This window comes from Podarcis raffonei, chromosome 5 (genome assembly GCF_027172205.1).
Source record: "Podarcis raffonei isolate rPodRaf1 chromosome 5, rPodRaf1.pri, whole genome shotgun sequence".
NCBI classification, from domain to species: Eukaryota; Metazoa; Chordata; class Lepidosauria; order Squamata; family Lacertidae; genus Podarcis; species Podarcis raffonei.
In genome coordinates, this window is record NC_070606.1 from 99548559 (window position 1) to 99568466 (window position 19908).

Below are 19908 nucleotides of genomic sequence, written 5' to 3' on the forward strand. Positions count from 1 at the left end.
TGAAGGAAATCAGCCCTGAGTGCTCACTGGAAGGACAGATCCTGAAGCTGAGGCTCCAAGACTTTGGCTACCTCATGAGAAGAGAAGACTCCCTGGAAAAGACCCTGATGTTGGGAAAGATGGAGGGCACAAGGAGAAGGGGACGACAGAGGACGAGATGGTGGGACAGTGTTCTCGAAGCTACCAACATGAGTCTGACCAAACTGCGGGAAGCAGCGGAAGGCAGGAGGGCCTGGCGTGCTCTGGTCCAGGGGGTCATGAAGAGTCGGACATGACTAAACGACTCAACAGCAACAACACTGCAATGGAAAGGGCGACTTCTTTTTTATTTTTATATATATATGCACTTTAGCAAAAGCGCTCTAGAACCAATTAACCGCAGGAGAACAAGTGACCGTCTTAGTAGTCCGAGGGACGGTGCACAGACAGGAATCCTTTTGAAGCCGTGCAAAGGCAAACTGGAGAGGGGAGGGTGTAGAACAGGAAGTTTTGCAAAGGTGAAACCGTATATGGAGGGGCATGAAAAATTCATTGGGGAATTTAAGCTACTTCCAAATCGCATGAAATATTAAATGTTCCTGCCGAGAAGAGTGTGGTGTCGCTGATCAGTACAGCCTAGCCTACTTCACTCTCCCCGGGTTGCTTCCAGTTGTGCTCTACTCACGAGTAGACCCATTGAATTTAAGGGGCCTGAGTAAGGACAGGAGAGGAGCCTGCTCAGTGGGTTGAGTGTCTGCCTTGCAAGTGGAAACTCCCGGGTTCAGTCCCCAATGGCGTATCCAGGTAGGGCTGGGAGAACATCTCTGCCTGCAATCCATGGCTGCCAGTCAGTGTAGGGAATACTGAGTGAGATGGACCAATGGTCTGACTCTGCATTAGGCAGCTTCCTAGGGTCCTGGGAAGGCTCAGCCACCAATTGGGTAGTTCCTAGCCCTGTTTCCCATGGTTTCCCCACCCTGCCTGACTCGCCTACCTGCTCCATGTCTGTGTGCACCCAACACACCTGAGACTCAGTTTGAATCAAGTTTTAGGCCACAGACAGACCCAGTAAACAGCCCACTAAACAAGGGGGCCACCACCAAAAAAAGTCCTGTCATGTGTTCCAGCTGGGGTAACTGTACATTACTACAGTGGTACCCCGGGTTACATACGCTTCAGGTTACAGACTCCGCTAACCTAGAAATAGTGCTTCAGGTTAAGAACTTTGCTTCAGGATGAGAACAGAAATCGTGCTTCGGCAGCGTGGCAGCAACAGGAGGCCCCATTAGCTAAAGTGGTGCTTCAGGTTAAGAACAGTTTCAGGTTAAGTATGGACCTCTGGAACGAATTAAGTACTTAACCTGAGGTACCACTGTATTGCCAGTGCTTTTTTGTAGAAAAAAATCTTTAAGGGTACTCTCATTTTGACTCAAGAAACCATTTTATAGTTCAAATCAGGAAAAATAAATACAGTAAATGGACAAAAGTACAAAGATTCAGAAAATGTTTAGGGGTATGTGTACCCCTGCATACCCCCAAAAAGCACTGACTATTGCTGTTGCTATATCTATTACTATTTTGTACCCCACCAACTGAATGGGTAGCCGCAATCACTATTTGGGGGGGGGGTCCAACAGAACACAATAAAAACATCAAACACTAAAAACTTCCCTATACAAGGATGTCTTCAGACGTTTTCTAAAAGTTTCAGCTGCACAATTGAGTGGAGAAAAAGAAAATCCACGTGGCCATGATTTCTGGAGCTCATTGGCTATCGATTTTGTACTTGACACCCCACAAGTGACTTATTTAGAAGCAAGGCCTCTGAGCTGATCTCAGCGATGGGCAGATTCATACAGGGGTGCAGGTGATGGAGTAAACCAGCCCCAAACTGTGAAGGGCTTTAAAGGACGTAAGGAGCAGTTTGAAATTGGTCCCCAAAGCGAACAGGGGTCCAGGGCGGCAGCTGTGGTCTCGGAACAATCTGTTCCACGTTCCCCTGCTCCAATGGAGAAACATCTGGGCAGCTGCATTTTATACAGGATGGAAACTTCCAAACTTTCTTCAAAAACAGCCCCATCTATACGGCATTGCAGAACCATACAGTGGTACCTCTAGTTGCGGACATGATCCGTTCCAGGGTGACGGCACCCCGAAAAGTCCGCAACTAGAGCAGTGCTTCTGCGCAAGTGCGGAGTGCGATAGAGCGCTTCTGCACATGTGCAGAGCACACAGAACACTTCTGCGCATGCACAAAGCACACAAAATGCTTCTGCACATGCATGCGTGGCAAAACCCGGAAGTATACACTGCATTCACAAGCCGAAAAGACGCAACATGAACCTAACGCAACACAAAGTATGACTGTATTTCCGTTGGATTTGAGGGCCAGTGGGGAGAGGAAAAAAACCCTGAAAGATCTTGAGTAGATAGGAGTGTTCTCTCCTTCAGGCCTCTTGAAGTGAAGCAACCAAACCCCCGATTGCCTAAAAGCTTCTGTGAAGATGCCTGCGGACCATTTGGCTTCTGGGAAAGAGCACCCTGGCTGGAACTCTTGAGAGGGAGAGAGCCTTTCAGCCTGCGGTCGAGGGGGCTGGCGGGGTGTCAAGTGTCAGGTCCAAAGTGGGGATCGATCGCTGATGAGCACCAGACAGCTGGGGCAGGTGGGTTTTCTTTTTCTCCATTTGCGCTGCTCAAATGTGAAGGAAGGGAAGGAGGAAGTACCGTACTTTTCGCTCTATAGGATGCACTTTTCCCCCTCCAAAAATGAAGGGGAAATGTGTGTGTGTCCTATGGAGTGAATGCAGGCTTTTGCTGAAGCCTGGAGAGCGAGAGGGGTTGGTGTGCACCGACCCCTCTCGCTCTCCAGCCTTCAGGCAGCTATCCGCAAGCCTTCTGAGCATGGCAGGAGTTCCCGCCGGGCTCCTAAGGCTTGCGGATAGCAGCCTGTTCTGGGGGCTGGGGTCAGGGTAAGCTCGGGCTTCCCCCGCCTCAGCCTTGCGGCTAAAAATGAAGCCAAGACAGCGAGCGGGATCCATCCTGCTTGCTGTCTTGACTTTTGCCAAAGCCGCGGCAGCCTCTCCCGGCTGGAGAGGTTGCACGTGGCTAAAGAGGAAGCCAAGACAGCGAGCGGGATGGATCCTGCTGGCTGTCTTGGCTTCTTTGCTCTTTGGGGCTGGGGGGGGGGGTTTTTTTCTTTATTTCCCCCCAAAAAAATTTGGTTCGCCCTATGGTCTGGTGCGCCCTATGGAGCGAAAAATATGGTAATCTAGAGAAGTTCATGCAACTACTGAAAGCGAAGTGGGGACGGGGCCTCGAGGTTGCTGGATGAGGCCAGTGGCCCATCTAGTCCAGCATCCTGTTCTCACAGTGGCTGACCAGATGCTGCTTTTACGCTTGAATCCTGCTTGCTGGTTTCCCATAGGTATCTGGTCGGCCAAGATGAGAACAGGATTTTGGACTAGTGTGGCCGTTGGCTTCATCCAGCAGGGCTCTTGTCAAGTTCTTATGTTCCGTTCTTAGGGTCAAGAATAGGGCTGTGGAATTTGCAGGGTGTTGTGTGAGTATTTTGGCAGGGGATGCATGCAGGCAACAGAAAAGGCAATTGACGTAGAAGGCGGGCGGCCAGAAAGAGAAGGGCTGTGGCATCTGAATTGAAGCTTTGCAGAAGCTGTTTCTCTGGCAAACGCCCATCCTTTCCATAGCCAAGCCCAGAAGACCAAAGGGGGTGTCTTATACCATGGTGACCCACAAAGGATAATTTGGATTATTTTCAGGCTGTTTCCTCTGGGAGAGAAGCACCGATACCTCCCAATTGGGGCCAAAGGCCCAGCTCTACTGCTGAACTAGATTCAGAGGACGAGCCTGTCTTTGCCATCTGATCTTCTGTAAGCCAGTGGCTATAGAACCAGGCACAACCCCTTTAAGCACCCAGTCAGCTAGCCAGCTTCTCCCTGGCCAGCCTGCAACCCTCCAGGCCTGGTCAGCCTAAAGAAGGGCTTCATTTGGGCTTGGCTTTCTGCAAAGGCAGCATCTCCCAGAACTGCTTTAGCAGGGGCAATTGGAGCTGTCCAAGGTGCTGTCTGTTCTCTTCTTCACCGGACACTACCTGCTTCCTCTCCAAAACTCAAGTGTGTTGGGCCCGGGGGTAACCCATGAAATGCAGTCCAGGACCAGTCCAGAATCTGGAGGTTCTGTGAGGAGTCAGTCCGACAGGGCCAAGGCAGGACACGAGTCAGGAAACTAGGCAAGGACATGTACAGGATCTCAGGCAGGATCTGACATACAGCAATGTCGCTCCCGCAACCTGGGGCGGGGTCCGACAGCCTTTTATCTTTGTCAGGGTAGTGGCCGGTCCTGATCCCCTGGCGACTCACCTCCCTGTTTCGCCCGAAGGCGAGCACTCCTCCTGCAAGTACTCAGGTCTCTCCGTCTCTCAGACCTGAGTCTCTGCAGCTCGGGAGACGTCGATGGGTTACTAGACCCAGAGGCCGCCTCAGCCTCCCCTGACCCAACTGGTAGTGGAGCAGCTGTAAGTGATGGCCCAGCTGGAGGCAACAAGGTCATCCCCGCACCTGGAGCCAGGGCAGGCTCAGACCCCTGACTCGGCCCAGCTGGTGCTTGTTGCAGGGGAACCTGTGCAGACTGGGACTCTTCAGGATCAGGCCCCAGACTTGGTTCAGGTGATGCCTGAGGCAAAAGAGCCGGTGCAGACTGAGACTCCTCTGGTTCTGAGCCCGACCCCGAGTCCCAGGCCATCACATCAAGCTCTCACTGATCTAGACAGTCATGGATGGACACACGCTGGGAGTGGGGGTTTTTGTGACCCTTGTCTCCTCTTTCTCCTCCTCCTCCTCCTCCTCATCTTCTATCATAGGATTGTAGAGTTGGATGGGACTCTGAGGATCATCTAGTCCAACCTCCTGCAATGCAGGAATCTCAACTAAAGCATCCATGACAGGTGGCCATCCAACCTTGGCTTAAAAAATTCCAGTTGTCCGAGGCTGACCATTCAACTGCCAAACAGCTCTTGTCGGAAGCTGCTGCTGCTGCTGCTGCTGCTTCTTCTTCTTCTTCTTCTTCTTCTTCTTCTTCTTCTTCTTCTTCTTCTTCTTCTTCCTCCTCCTCTTCTTCTTCTTCCCCAGTAAGTGTGCCCATAAAACTTCTGGTTCTGCTCTCAGCTCACCCAGAGATCTCCTTCCGACTTGCAGGCCCAGAGCGTATGGCTTAAATATCAACCACGCACATGTTCAAAAACCGCCTTGGCTGCTGCTCATATCTGGCCTAAGTGATGCGTCAGTCCCTTGCACACGCCTGAGTGGAGGCCTGCCATGTGTGCCCGGGCGAAGCCGAGTGTTTTTCGATTGGGTAACCATCCACTTGGAATATTCCCGGCACGTCTCACTGCCCTAATCCACCCGGAATTTGACGGCTTCAGGAACGGGAGGAAAACATCCACATACGCCTTCGGCGGAGGGCAAATTATCGACTTCTGAAGCTGGAAACAGCAGAGCAGATTTCTGTTTGTTCAACATTTGGCTTCTTAGAATGATGGTGTCACGAGGGAGTTACTTAAACAAATTGCTTTATTATTACAACGTTGCATGGAAGAATTAAGGAGCGTGTGTGTGTGTGTGTGTGTGTGTGTGTGGAACCGCACTTCTCCTTTTATCTCCCGTAAGAAAAGTTACTTCATTATCACTTTCTCTTTGTGTAAGATCCTTGCCTTTAATATGTAACCTACCTCCTAGGGTATCACGGTTATTTATTCTGAGTCTTAGTCTGGATGTTTTCCACGTAGGCAATATTTAAACCTTATTTCATGTAATTATTATTATCTCTTTGGGAGGTTTCTGCCAATTGGGCTGCATCTCTTTAATGTGCTGTCAGTGATGGAGGGGAGAAGAAGAAGGCAGGCTGGCTCTGGGCATCCTCAGAGCTTCCACCCTTGGGGGGGTACCCTGTCTCTCTGGGAACTATAGCGCAGAATTGGTAACTCGGTGCAGAGTTAAGAGCCATTGCCTTCACCAAGCTGGTGCCCTCCAGATGTTTTGAACCTCAACTCCAGCAGCCCCAACTGGCAAGAGAAGTGTGATGTAGTGGTTAGAGTGCTGGCCTAGGACCTAGCAGACCAGAGTTCTAGTTCCCAGGTGGCCATAAAGCTCACCAGTCTTCCAGCCTAAGCTACCTCACAGGGTTGTGAGGTTGTGAGGCTAAAATGGGAAGGGGAGAACCCCATACTCCCATACCTCCTGACTGGGCCATGCTGTAGAATTGGCACTTTCTAGGAACGTGACAGAGACTATAATAGGATTAATAAAACAGGACGGGCATTGTAATAGGATCAGAAGTGAGAAGCACTTTGGGAACACAATCAAAGCCAAAAGAAAGGGCATCTGTTTGTCCCTCTCTCTTCAAGAACTGGGAGAGAATGAAGGCTACCTTTGACTTCTAGTAATAAATACATAAATAGACACAGAGCTTGTGCAGAAAGCACTCTTGTGCAATTGAAAGCGAGGGTGGGCAACCTCAGAAGGTGGGTGCATTTTAAGTGTTCCACCGCCGAATGTGTGAACAGCCTTGCGTTTGAAGTGATATGAAAGCTTTTGTCTGCTGTGTTCGATCTGCAACGGCTCTGTCATCTTTTCCCTTGGCGGTGGCTTCAATGGCCTTGAGTTAAAATCAGCCCACTTTGCTGTGTGTCCCGACCTTGCACGGAAGCCGGAGCAACGATTGGCCTTTAAAAACTCTCCCCGGGTGGCAGCAAAGCTGAGCCTGGCCAGGGGTTGGCGGAAGGTGTGTGTCTCTGAGGCCGAGCAGGGTGTGGGATAGGGAATCAAACCAGGTATGATTGATCAAGGAGCACCCTCAATGGGCTGCTTTTGTAATTAGCTAGGTGGATGGGTTCGTTGGCTGGGTGCATTGATACCTACTCGCTGGATCATCACCTTGTCGCGGTGAGTGGGCTTGCATGTTCCTATGACCCTTGTGAGCGAAGCCGTCGGGAATCTTGTACTCCCGGCAGGGTCACCCAAGGCAGTAAGGTCAAAGGGAAGGAGCTAGACAAAGAGTGATCCAAGAAGTCCTCAATGGCAGAACAGGCGGACGATAACAAGCAGTATGTTACAACGGCTGTGAAGTTGGATGAAGACTGCAGCAGATAGGAATCTACCAGTTTGTCGTGACTACTTCATGCCATCGGAACAGAGCCCTACTGCGAAGACTGTGCGTTGGTCAGCGTTCACTGATCTACACTGATCTGGTAGGGCAGCGGCTGAAGAAGGAACAAAAAGGGTTTTCTTGTGTGAGTTTCTTGTGGCTGATTAGCTGCTTTCTCTGTGCAAAGGTCAGAGGGGGCAGGGCTTCTGTTGAGGTAGGTGATTAGCGGCGCGCGCAGTTTAATCCAACTTTTAGATTTAGGGGAGCTAGTCTCAAACGTTTGTTGGGGGAGATATAGGTTTATTTGGGGGGATTTATTTGTCCTGTCTTCACGCTTTTTATGATGGAGGACCGCTGTAGTCACCCCCAACGACACCTTCTCAAGATGGAGGGTGAGGGAACAGCTGCAGTCGCCTGTGGTTCCTGCGCAATGTTTGCCATCTTGCCAAAGGTTGCAGGCAGCTTTACATGCAGCAATTGCATGTTGATTGCCCTCTTAAAAGACAAAGTCCAGCAACTGGAGGAACGTGTAGCTACGCTCCAAAGAATTAGAGAGCTGGAGCTCTTCTTGGAAGCAACAGAGCACACCGTCTCCACCAAGGAGGAGACAGGGGACTCCCCAGAGAAGGAGGCTAGTTCACCAACACAGGAGCCAGATATATGGAGAAACGTGACTCAAAGAAGTAGGAGGCCCAGGGTTCGCTCTGATTGTTTAGAAATACGCAATCGCTTTGAGGTCCTTTCCCCTAGCATGGAAGACGAAGAGCAGACTCCATTTGAGGATCTCTCCCTCATTACAGTCGATCAGGTATATGAAGACGAGCAGCAAAGTCAGTCCTCAGGGAATGTGCAGGCGACCTTGGAACGGACAGCTCACGGAAGAACCCCGACCAGACCTAAGAGGAGGCGTGTAGTGGTGATAGGGGATTCCCTACTGAGGGGAACAGAAGCAGTGATCTGTGGGCCTGACAAGATGTCTCGGGAAGTGTGCTGTCTCCCCGGGGCTAAGATCCAAGATGTAACTGAACGACTGCAAGGAATCATAAAACCCACTGACAAATACCCCTTCCTCTTGGTTCATGTGGGAACCAATGACACTGCAAGCAATAGCCTCCAGAAGATCAAAAGAGACTACGAGGCTCTGGGCAGGAAATTGAAGCAATTAAATGCACAAATTGTCATCTCATCTGTCCTCCCAGTTGAACGACGTGGCCCAGGGAGAGAGGGAAAAATAGTGGAAGTGAACAACTGGCTTCGCAAATGGTGTAAACAGGAACGGTTTGGATTCTTAGATCACGGAATGCAGTTTCTTGAAGATGGACTTCTGGCAAGCGATGGGCTGCACCTCACAACGGTTGGGAGGAATGTTTTTGCAAAAAATCTCAGAAACCTCATCAGGAGGGCTTTAAACTGACTAATGTGGGGGAGGGAGACAGTGCTCCTGAAGGTAGGAGTCTATCAATTGATGAAGATGATCATCCAAATGTCATAGACCGAATGGAGCAAACAGCACGCAGACCTAGTGGTGGGAGGAAAAAATCCTTAAATAAGAGACACGGGGGAATGATTAATGGACTTCAATGTCTGTACACTAATGCGCAAAGTATGGGAAATAAACAAGATGAGCTTGAGCTCTTGGTACAGCAAACTAAATATGACATAATAGGAATCACTGAAACCTGGTGGGATAAGTCCCACGATTGGAATGTAATAATGGAGGGATACAATCTATTTCAGAGAAACAGACCAGACAAGAAAGGAGGAGGAGTGGCGTTATATGTCAGGGATGTGTATACCTGTGAAGAGATCCAAGATTTAGAACCTCAAAGCCAAAGTGAGAGCATTTGGGTCAAAATTAAGGGAGAGAAGAATAACAGTGACCTCATTGTGGGAGTTTACTATAGATCCCCAAGCCAAACGGAGGACATAGATGATGCCTTCCTGGAACAGATGGCCAAGCATGCAAAAGGAAGGGAGATAGTAGTAATGGGGGACTTCAATTACCCGGATATTTGTTGGATGTCAAACTCAGCCAAGAGCATAAGGTCAAACAGATTCCTCACTGGCCTTGCAGACAACTTCATTGTCCAGAAAGTGGGAGAAGCAACAAGAGGAACAGCCATTTTAGATCTGGTCCTAACCAATGTTGATGACCTGGTTAGTGGGGTAGAAGTGGAAGGATCATTAGGCGCGAGTGATCATGCTCTTCTGAAGTTTACTATACAGCGGAAAGGAGCAGCCAAGCATACTAGGACTCAATTTCTCGACTTTAAGAAAGCCGACTTCATAAAACTTAGGGAAGTGCTTGGTGAGATCCCATGGACAGTAATACTAAAAGGAAAGGGAGTTCATGATGGCTGGGAGCTTGTTAAGAGGGAGATAGTAAAAGCACAACTTCAGACAATACCAATGAGACGGAAACATGGAAGGTGCCTAAAGAAGCCAGGGTGGCTATCTAAAGAACTTTTAACTGAGTTAAGATTAAAAAAGGATGTGTACAAAAAATGGAAAAGGGGGGAAACCACCAAAGAGGAATTCAAACAAATAGCCAGCACGTGTAGACACAAAGTCAGAAAAGCTAAAGCACAGAATGAACTCAGGCTTGCTAGAGAGGTTAAAAGCAACAAAAAAGGCTTTTACGGGTATGTTCGTAGCAAAAGGAAGAACAAAGAAACAGTGGGGTCACTCAGAGGAGAAGATGGTGAAATGCAAACAGGGGACACAGAAAGGGCTGAACTCCTCAATGCCTTCTTTGCCTCAGTCTTCTCCGATAAAGAAAACAATGCCCGACCTGAAGAATTTGGAGCAAATGATTCAGCAGAGGAAACACAGCCCAGAATAACAAAGGAGATAGTACAAGAATACTTGGCTAGTCTAGATGTATTCAAGTCTCCAGGGCCAGATGAACTGCATCCAAGAGTATTAAAAGAACTGGCAGATGTGATTTCAGAACCACTGGCAGTCATCTTTGAGAATTCCTGGAGAACAGGCGAAGTCCCGGCAGACTGGAGGAGGGCAAATGTTGTCCCTATTTTCAAAAAGGGGAAAAGAGAGGACCCAAATAATTACCGCCCAGTCAGTCTGACATCAATACCAGGGAAGATTCTGGAGCAGATCATTAAGCAAACAGTCTGTGAGCACCTAGAAAGGAATGCTGTGATCACCAATAGTCAGCATGGATTTCTGAAAAATAAGTCATGTCAGACTAACCTGATCTCGTTTTTTGACAGAATTACAAGCCTGGTAGATGAAGGGAACGCAGTGGATGTAGCCTACCTTGATTTCAGCAAGGCATTTGACAAGGTGCCCCATGATATTCTTGTAAAGAAGCTGGTAAAATGCGGTCTTGACTATGCTACCACTCAGTGGATTTGTAACTGGCTGACTGACCGAACCCAAAGGGTGCTCATCAATGGTACCTCTTCATCCTGGAGAAGAGTGACTAGTGGGGTGCCACAGGGTTCTGTCTTGGGCCCGGTCTTATTCAACATCTTTATCAACGACTTGGATGATGGACTTAAGGGCATCCTGATCAAATTTGCAGATGACACCAAACTGGGAGGGGTGGCTAACACCCCAGAGGACAGGATCACACTTCAAAACGACCTTGACAGATTAGAGAACTGGGCCAAAACAAACAAGATGAATTTTAACAGGGAGAAATGTAAAGTATTGCACTTGGGCAAAAAAAATGAGAGGCACAAATACAAGATGGGTGACACCTGGCTTGAGAGCACTACATGTGAAAAGGATCTAGGAGTCTTGGTTGACCACAAACTTGACATGAGCCAACAGTGTGACGCGGCAGCTAAAAAAGCCAATGCAATTCTGGGCTGCATCAATAGGAGTATAGCATCTAGATCAAGGGAAGTAATAGTGCCACTGTATTCTGCTCTGGTCAGACCTCACCTGGAGTACTGTGTCCAGTTCTGGGCACCACAGTTCAAGAAGGACATTGACAAACTGGAACGTGTCCAGAGGAGGGCAACCAAAATGGTCAAAGGCCTGGAAACGATGCCTTATGAGGAACGGCTAAGGGAGCTGGGCATGTTTAGCCTGGAGAAGAGGAGGTTAAGGGGTGATATGATAGCCATGTTCAAATATATAAAAGGATGTCACATAGAGGAGGGAGAAAGGTTGTTTTCTGCCGCTCCAGAGAAGCGGACACGGAGCAATGGATCCAAACTACAAGAAAGAAGATTTCACCTAAACATTAGGAAGAACTTCCTGACAGTAAGAGCTGTTTGACAGTGGAATTTGCTGCCAAGGAGTGTGGTGGAGTCTCCTTCTTTGGAGGTCTTTAAGCAGAGGCTTGACAACCATATGTCAGGAGTGCTCTGATGGTGTTTCCTGCTTGGCAGGGGGTTGGACTCGATGGCCCTTGTGGTCTCTTCCAACTCTATGATTCTGTGATTCTGTGATACACACATAAAACAAATTCATACACAGGGGTCTTCCAAAAACCCACCGTGTTTATGGAAGACAATGTTACTCGGCTACGAGTGATCGCCAAAGAAAGAAAGATTGATGATAGCACCAGAGAATTGTAGAGTTGGAAGAGACCCCCAAGATTACAGAATCATAACGCAGTAGAGTGGGAAGGGACCCTGAGGGACATCTAGTCCAACCCCCTGCAATGCAGGAATCTCAGCTAAAGCATCCCTGACAGATGGCCATCCAACCACTGCTTAAAGACCTCCAAGGAAGGAGGTAAAGGTAAAGGACCCCGGACAGTCAAGTCCAGTCGCGAACAACTCTGAGGTTGTGGCGCTCATCTCGCTTTACTGGCCAAGGGAGCCGGCGTACAGCTTCCGGGTCATGTGGCCAGCATGACTAAGCCGCTTCTGGCGAACCAGAGCAGCGCACGGAAACGCCGTTTACCTTCCTGCCAGAGTGGTACCTATTTATCTACTTGCACTTTGACGTGCTTTCAAACTGATAGGTTGGCAGGAGCAGGGACCGAGCAACGGGAGCTCACCCCGTCGCCGGGATTCGAACCGCCGACCTTCTGATCGGCAAGCCCTAGGCTCTGTGGTTTAGACCACAGCGCCATCCACATCCCCAAAGGAAGGAGAGTCCACCACCAATATTGCAAAGGAATACTGAAACATGGAGAGCTGAACTTAAACTTGGAGAAATGTAATTTGGGGAAGTCTGGTTCCTTCGGAGGAAATCTCTCCACCCGCTGCGACCGACGTGGTTCACAGGTGAGCAAGGGACCGCCTGGCTTTGAAATCTGCAAGTCCGTATGGTGGATCAGGGCCAGTCATGGTACAGACGAGAGAATGGTTATACCTTGTGATGTCATAATAGCTTGTACCGCCTGGAACGGCCTCCGCAGAATCCGCGTGGCCAGAACGCCTTACATTTGCGTGCCTTAATTGCGGATAAATACTGTGCTGTTTGAAGAAATGTCTTTTAAAAGCCAGATCCCTGGTTCGCCATCGGAATCAGTGGGGTGCTAATGCACCTGCCTCCCGGCTGAGAGTGCCTAATTCAGCATCTCATCTTGCCCGCACACTCTCGGCCTAACTGATTTCGCCTCTTGACGGGCTTGAAATCAACAGGAAGGCTAATTGCCATTCCTGCCACATCAGACGACGAGTCCTGGAGTAATTTGCCCCAGATAAGAAGCAGACGAACCAGCCCTTCTAATGAGATCCCCTGAAATGTCTTGTTTGCTTCCGAATTTTCTCTCCTCCCTGCTAGGAGATGCTGGAGAAGGTTAAAGCTGCTTTAGTCTTGATAGCTTTGAACAAAGGGTGACCCCTCACTGCACACTGGCTCACAGTGGAATCTCACTGCAGGCTCGGGGTCAACCCTACACAAATCTGGAGTCCCTAAGACGGTTGGATGGTGCCAGTGCGGTGTAGTGGTTAAGAGCGGTGGACTCGTAATTTGGTGAACCGGGTTCGCTCCTCCGCTCCTCCACCTGCAGCTGCTGGGTGACCTTGGGCCAGTCACACTTCTCTGAAGTCTCTCAGCCCCACTCACCTCACAGAGTGTTTGTTGTGGGGGAGGAGGGGAAAGGAGATTGTTAGCCGCTTTGAGACTCGTCAAAGGGAGTGAAAGGCGGGATATCAAATCCAAACTCTTCTTCTTCTGTGTTGTTTTTGCTGCATTAGCAGCACCAAAGTGAGCTCTCCAGGTCGCAAGCCTGGGCAGTGTTTCTGGGGGTCCTGGGCTGCCCAGGAGACAAAAGCCCTCTCTGCCTTGCTGATGTGGCTCAAAAGAAACTCCCAATCACTTTCTAAACACCAGCTTGTCTAAACTTAAGTTTGTCTAAACAAAAATGTTTTTAGCAAGTGCTGAAAAGGGTAAAGCGATGTTGCATACCTAATAGTGATAGGCAGCAATAAAAATATATGAGGCCTCTCTGCAAATCCCCCCCCCAAAAAAAAATATTTGGTGGCATCTCAAAGCCAACTCAGAGTATGGACCCTCGCTCTGCATGCACTTTATGGACCTTTGGAGACAGAGGAGATTGGATTTCACATATGCGCACAAAAACTGGGCTGGGGAAACTCAGCCAGATGGACGAGGTATGTATGTATGTATGTATGTATGTATGTATGTATAAATAAATAAATAAATAAATAAATAAAAATAAATTTCAGATTGGTTGATATTTGATCCCCTTGCAAATTCCCATATTTGGCCTCCTCCTTTGTGCCATTTGGACATTTTTGAATTAGGGGTCGACTGAAAGCAACACAGGGACGCGGGTGGCGCTGTGGTTTAAACCACTGTGCCGCTTGGACTTGCCGATCGGAAGGTCAGCGGTTCAAATCCCCGCGACGGGGTGAGTTCCTGTTGCTCGGTCCCTGCTCCTGCCAACCTAGCAGTTCGAAAGCACATCAAAGTGCAAGTAGATTAATAGGTACCACTCTGGCGGGAAGGTAAACGTCGTTTCTTTGCACTGCTCTGGTTTTGCCAGAAGCGGCTTAGTCATGCTGGCCACATGACCTGGAAAAACTGTCTGGGACAAACGCTGGCTCCCTTGGCCTGTAGAGTGAGATGAGTGCCGCAACCCCAGAGTTGTTCGCGACTGGACTTAACTGTCAGGGGTCCCTTTACCTTTACCTAGAAACCAACACAAAGCAGGGATGGATCTCGCTCCATGCTTATGTTAGCCTTGCTGTTAAGAAAACCTGCCACTGCCTTTCGCATCCTGCGAGCAGCTCCTCTCCAACAGCTTGGATTTCCAGGAGGGTACCTCACCTGAAAGACAAAAACCAGAGCCGACAAGCTCACGGCGAGGATATGTGAGAAGCTGCCCCCCGGAGAGCCTGTTTAGACTCGAGCCGTGTCTTCAACCATCTGGTACCGACAAGGCTTCCTAAATCACGGCTTGGGCTGCTTGTTCCAGACATCAATATTATTTATGTATATAATCAAATCTCTATAAACAGCCGCAGCGTGTGTTTGGGAGCCTACCGGAATATATCTCAGCACAAGAGAGGCAAACACCAGAGGCGCAGAACTTTATGGGGAAGGGGAGAAAACATCCGCCAAGCTGTCAGGGTTGTAATAAAGCCATCTTTATTTAGTGGCACCCTGGCCATCGCCACGGTCTCAGTCGGGCGCTGGTGATGTGCAGTGTGCGTTCTGAACGCCGCACAGGTACGGAGTAGGCCTGAAATTTATGCGAGGGGTTTATGTTCTGGGGACTCGCACACAAAGGCATCATCACGCAAGTTCGGGAAGACACCCTAGGATCTCCCCCTCTGGAGATTTAGCATTGGGGGGCAATTTCCCTCAGTGGAAATTCAGAAAGTGGGCCAAAGATGTGACAAAATTGGGAGGGAGGTGGCTCCCTTTTCTGGCCCAGCAGCAGCAGGACACATGGGGCGGATGTCTCCGGGGTGGCCGGGCGGGCTGTGAGTGGATAGCAGGCCGCCAGCCAGGCAGTGAGAATTCTGTCGCACCTTAAGGAACAGACGTGTAGAATGGTTGCGTGTCACATGTCTGTTTACATTCCAGCACAGTATGCTGGGAACTTCCGCTTGTGTATAGCTTTCTGTTTTACTTTGGACACAAAGGAGATCAGACATGTTTCCTTTTGTCCTGATCTACGCTTAATAAAAAGGGACATGGGTGGCGCTGTGGGTTAAACCACAGAGCCTAGGACTTGCCGATCAGAAGGTCGGTGGTTCAAATCCCTGTGATGGGGTGAGCTCCTGTTGCTCGGTCCCTGCTCCTGCCAACCTAGTAGTTTGAAAGCACGTCAAAGTGCAAGTAGATAAATAGGTACCGCTCCGGTGGAAATGTAAACGGCGTTTCCGTGCGCTGCTCTGGTTCACCAGAAGCTGCTTAGTCATGCTGGCCACATGACCTGGAAGCTGTACGCGGCTCCCTCGGCCAATAAAGCGAGATGAACACCGCAACCCCAGAGTCGGCCACGACTGGACCCAATGGTCAGGGGTCCCTTTACCTTATGCTTAATAAAACCTGCTTGTAAATATGCTCATACAGCCTCTCGTGCCACTTCTGTCTGCGCAGCGTTTTCTCTGCTGAATAGCGTGCTCAGTCTTCTAAAGCCTGGGTCACAGATTTATGCTGCACCAAGGACCGGAGTATGCCTGGCAGTGGGCTGGGGCCGGCTGGGGGCCTGCCAATTGCCCCCGTTTCCTTGGGTGCATGCCAACAGCCAGGCCCTCCCTTGCCAGGATGGAACCCCCTCTCATTGCCCACCCCTTTCAGCATCTTGTGATGGCGCGCCACATGCTTCTCATGCCATGGGTGCCGCCGCTGCCGTGTGCAACAGGTTGCTGCTGTTCTGGGTTGCGCCCTCAGATCCTTCCTGCCCCGGGGCTGCCGGAGAATCGCCAGGCAAGGCTCATCAGTACGGAAACAGGCCCCATCTCTTTCGCACCTTGCCCCGGGCACAGGCAACCGACGCTACACCACTGTCTCCCTGACAGCTCTCCTTTCCTTACTGGGGTCTGTGGCAGTTGCGGGAGGCTTCTGGGAGGCCGTGGGAGATCTCTCAGGGGCTTCCCAAGATCTCAGATGGCCCCACGGTATCTTGTGGGATCCCACAACTTTCCCCAGAGCCCCATAAGCAAAGTGGAGGACTTATAAACTCTTTCCATGGCACAGAAAGAGCTTTTTAAGCACTCCGGCTTGCTTAGCAGAGATCTGGGAAGGTCCAGTGGAATGGGCACACCGTGAAAGGCCTCAGGTGACAATTGCAGGGTCTGAAGCTCCCAGCTTTTGCTAGAGCAGGCATGTCCAACACGTAGATCGCGGGGGTGTTCCAGGTAGATCGCAGGATCTCCAGGGTGCTCCTGATCAGCCCCCCCAAAAAAATCTCTTGGCAATGACAATGGATAGATCACTGCCAGTTTTTTTTTAGTGGGAGTAGATCACAGTCTCTTGGGAGTTGGATGTGCCTGTGCTAGAGCATTGCTTCTCAGACTTTTTCTCTGAAGCACACTTTCAGAATAAAAATTTGCTCATGCTACACTGAATTTTGTATTGATAAGATATACATCGGAAAACAAAAAGGAACAGCTCCCAGCAGCGCTCGATTTATAACACAGAACACAACGGTCACAGGACACCCAGAAAGTATAAAACAATGCAGCTACATAAGAAGATGAATCATTCCCACAATATAATTATCAATGAGCCTCTTGCAGACGTACCTTGAGTATTTTATGCAAACCCAATGAGAGGTGTGATCTTGCTTTTGCCGGGTAATCCCATTTATAGAAGGTCTTATTTGAGACAAACCAACTCTCCTTTCCTCATCAACACAAAGAAGCCTTTGTATTTTCCAATCTTTCATATGTGTCAGAGCTGGAAATCTCTGCTCACAGCAATATGTCGTGGAGAACTGTAGAAGAACAGCCAATGCTCTTGAAGAAAGATATAGATACTGTTTCTGGTTGTATATCCCACCAAATTACTTTGATATTATCCTGTCCTATACTAAACTGAAATGTTTCAGTGTTTCTTTGATTGCCCTTGAATGTTCCCTCCACACTTGCCTTCTTTTCCTGCCAAACCCTGGGAAAACCTGTGGCCTAGAGGGACATTGTATTTATCTTGTGCTCAGCTTGATGGTTGATGGGTGGGGTACAAATAATAAAATTATTATTCCTGTCATCCATAGGTGACTTCCCACCACCACCTCCACCTCCACCTCCTTCTGACGATCTTGGGAATCCTCCTCCACCGCCGCCCAGTGCCTTTCTTCCTCCTCCTCCTCCTCCTGATGAAGCCATGTTCAATGTCCAGGTAAGAAGACATCCATGGTGCTGCCGAGGGCATGGATGGGGTTCTTGTGGTGCCCGGCTGTGGTCAAGGCGAATCAAGTGCCGATGGTGCTAGGTGCTGTACAGCGGCAGTGATGACCACCAAAAGAAAGAGCTGCTTCACGTGGCTTGTAGTTAAACTGTGGAACTCCCTGCCACAGGAGGCAGTGATGGCCAAATTTGTGGAGGAATTGTGCTTGAGTTCTGCTTGTGGGTTTCTCTTTAGTGTATCTGGTTGGCCACAGTGAGAACAAGATCCTAAATGGGCCATTGGACTGACCAACAGGCCTCTTTTTATTTTCTTAGAACGGTATCTAAAAAATCCCAGTCTTATTGCTTTCCCATTATATGTTACACCATCACTTGTATTTATTTATAATGTTAGTCTTCCTTTCCTTTTTAATCCCCCCCCCCATACTAGCAATCTACCTACTTTATTTGCAAACTCTGTTTCAAATATTTTAATTTCTGTTTCATTTCTTGCCAGGTTTAAATAGCTTAGCCTTTCTTATATCCTTAATGGTCAGTTTCCATCCAGGTGTCTCAGGAACATCACTAAGTTGGGGTCGGCAGGGTGAGGGATTTGCAAAGGTGCGGCCAAGAAGTAGAAGGCATTTTATTCCATTGCCAACTCAAGGAAGATGATACCCATCTGCAGCATTTAGCCAGAAAGCGTTGCATGTGTATGACCCAATTAAGCCTTGCAGCAACAGCCCTGCAGTGCAGACCAGTACCTTGCCATTTCAGATCTGAGGCTGAAGTGGTCACTGCGCTTACTGCCACACATTGTAAGTTTGTGGATGGTCTGTGTTTCGATCCGGGGTGCTCCCTCCCACTTCAGAACTGATAAGCAGCTTCGTTTTGTTACTGGCTGCTGGTTTTATTTGACATTATTTGCATGGTTGGCATTTCTATGCTGTCAGCTGCATGGATTTCCCGTGGTGGAAGGGAAGGAGACAGAACAGTTTAAAAGAAAAGATTTGACCAGGTGGCAGCGGAGACCCAGCGAAGGTGCTTAGTGGTGTCCACCTCTTTGTGACCCCCTGGACCAGAGCACGCCAGGCACTCCTGCCTTCCACTGCCTCCCGCAGTTTGGTCAAACTCATGTTCGTAGCTTTGAGAACACTGTCCCACCATCTCGTCCTCTGTCGTCCCCTTCTCCTTGTGCCCTCCATCTTTCCCAGCATCAGGGTCTTTTCCAGGGAGTCTTCTCTTCTCATGAGGTGGCCAAAGTCGGGATCTGTCCTTTCAGTGAGCACTCAGGGCTGATTTCCTTAATAATGGAAAGGTTTGATCTTCTTGCAGTCCATGGGACTCTCAAGAGTCCCTTCCAGCACCATAATTCAAACGCATCCATTCTTCAGCGATCAGCCTTCTTTATGGTCCAGCTCTCACTTCCATACATCACTACTGGGAAAACCATAGCTTTAACTATATGGGCCTTTGTTGGCAGGGTGATGTCTCTGCTTTTTAAGATGCTGTTTTTTAAGATAAAACACAGCAAATAATGGAACCCAAAGAACAAAACAATAGCCCTCCTCCCCACAGATCTGTTTAAAAGGCTGTAGGATATGAATCAGCCCAAGGCCTTGTTGAACTGGTCACATTTGGGGCAGAAGAGGCTGCCTTATATTGAATCACATGGGGCTCCCTCACCCAACTGTTGCCTCTTGCCTCTCCTGAACGCAAAGCAAAACTCCCTTACGTGAACTCTGATAGAAAGGCGAATTTTTGCTCGGAGCATGAGAAGGGTTCGCTTCCTCCGAGAACGTCAGGAGAGCCTGAAGGATCAGACCCAACAGCCACCTCTTCCAGCAGAGCCTCTCTCTGTATCGTGGTGACCAGACAGATGTATCTGGAATGCACACAAGCAGAATAGGTGCAAGGGAGTCTTCTTCCCATTCACACTCCCCAGCAAATGGTGCTCAGGGACATCATCTAGGGATGTTGGAGAATTTGGATGGCTTTGAAAGAGGACTGGACAAAGCAAAAATGGAAATGGAAATTGCCAGCGTTCCCTTATTCACCCCAGGTCTGGAACGGAAACCAATGTGATGTCTGTATTTGGAATTCACGACTTTTGTTGCTTTCAGTCTGCAGATCTTACATAAAGGATTGTATTTCCCACCCACCTCAATCAGTATTGTGCTCCCTTTTCATACCGCCCCCTTTTTCAAGAATAGCAACATTGGAGGGCCTTATCAAGTCTATCTGAGGACTGCAATACCTCAAGGACCACCCCTTTCCGTATGAACCTACTTGGACCCTGAGATCATCTTCTGAGACCCTCCTTCATGTGCCTCCTCCTCGAGAGGTCCAGAGGGTGGCAACACGAGAACAGGGCCTTTTCTGCAGTGGCTCCCCAGGGAAGTGCACCTGGTGCCTTAATTATACACCTTTAGGCACCAGGCAAAAATGTTCCTTTTTAAGCAGGCCTTTGGTTGATCTGATGGACATCCTATGCCCTATTAAAATGTGCTTTTTTTTATAAGATATTTATTAAAATTTT

General features: G+C 49.1%; 1 protein-coding gene across 6 annotated transcripts in view; it reads left to right on the forward strand.

Moving 5' to 3' along the window:
- Positions 1 to 19908, forward strand: part of LPP (LIM domain containing preferred translocation partner in lipoma) — a 295814-nt gene that overhangs the window by 162856 nt on the left and 113050 nt on the right. For all 6 annotated transcript variants that reach the window (XM_053387367.1, XM_053387369.1, XM_053387365.1 and 3 more), the window contains one exon: positions 17258 to 17382. In XM_053387367.1, coding sequence (XP_053243342.1) covers positions 17258 to 17382 — 125 coding nt within the window. The remainder of the gene's footprint in view (positions 1 to 17257; positions 17383 to 19908) is intronic.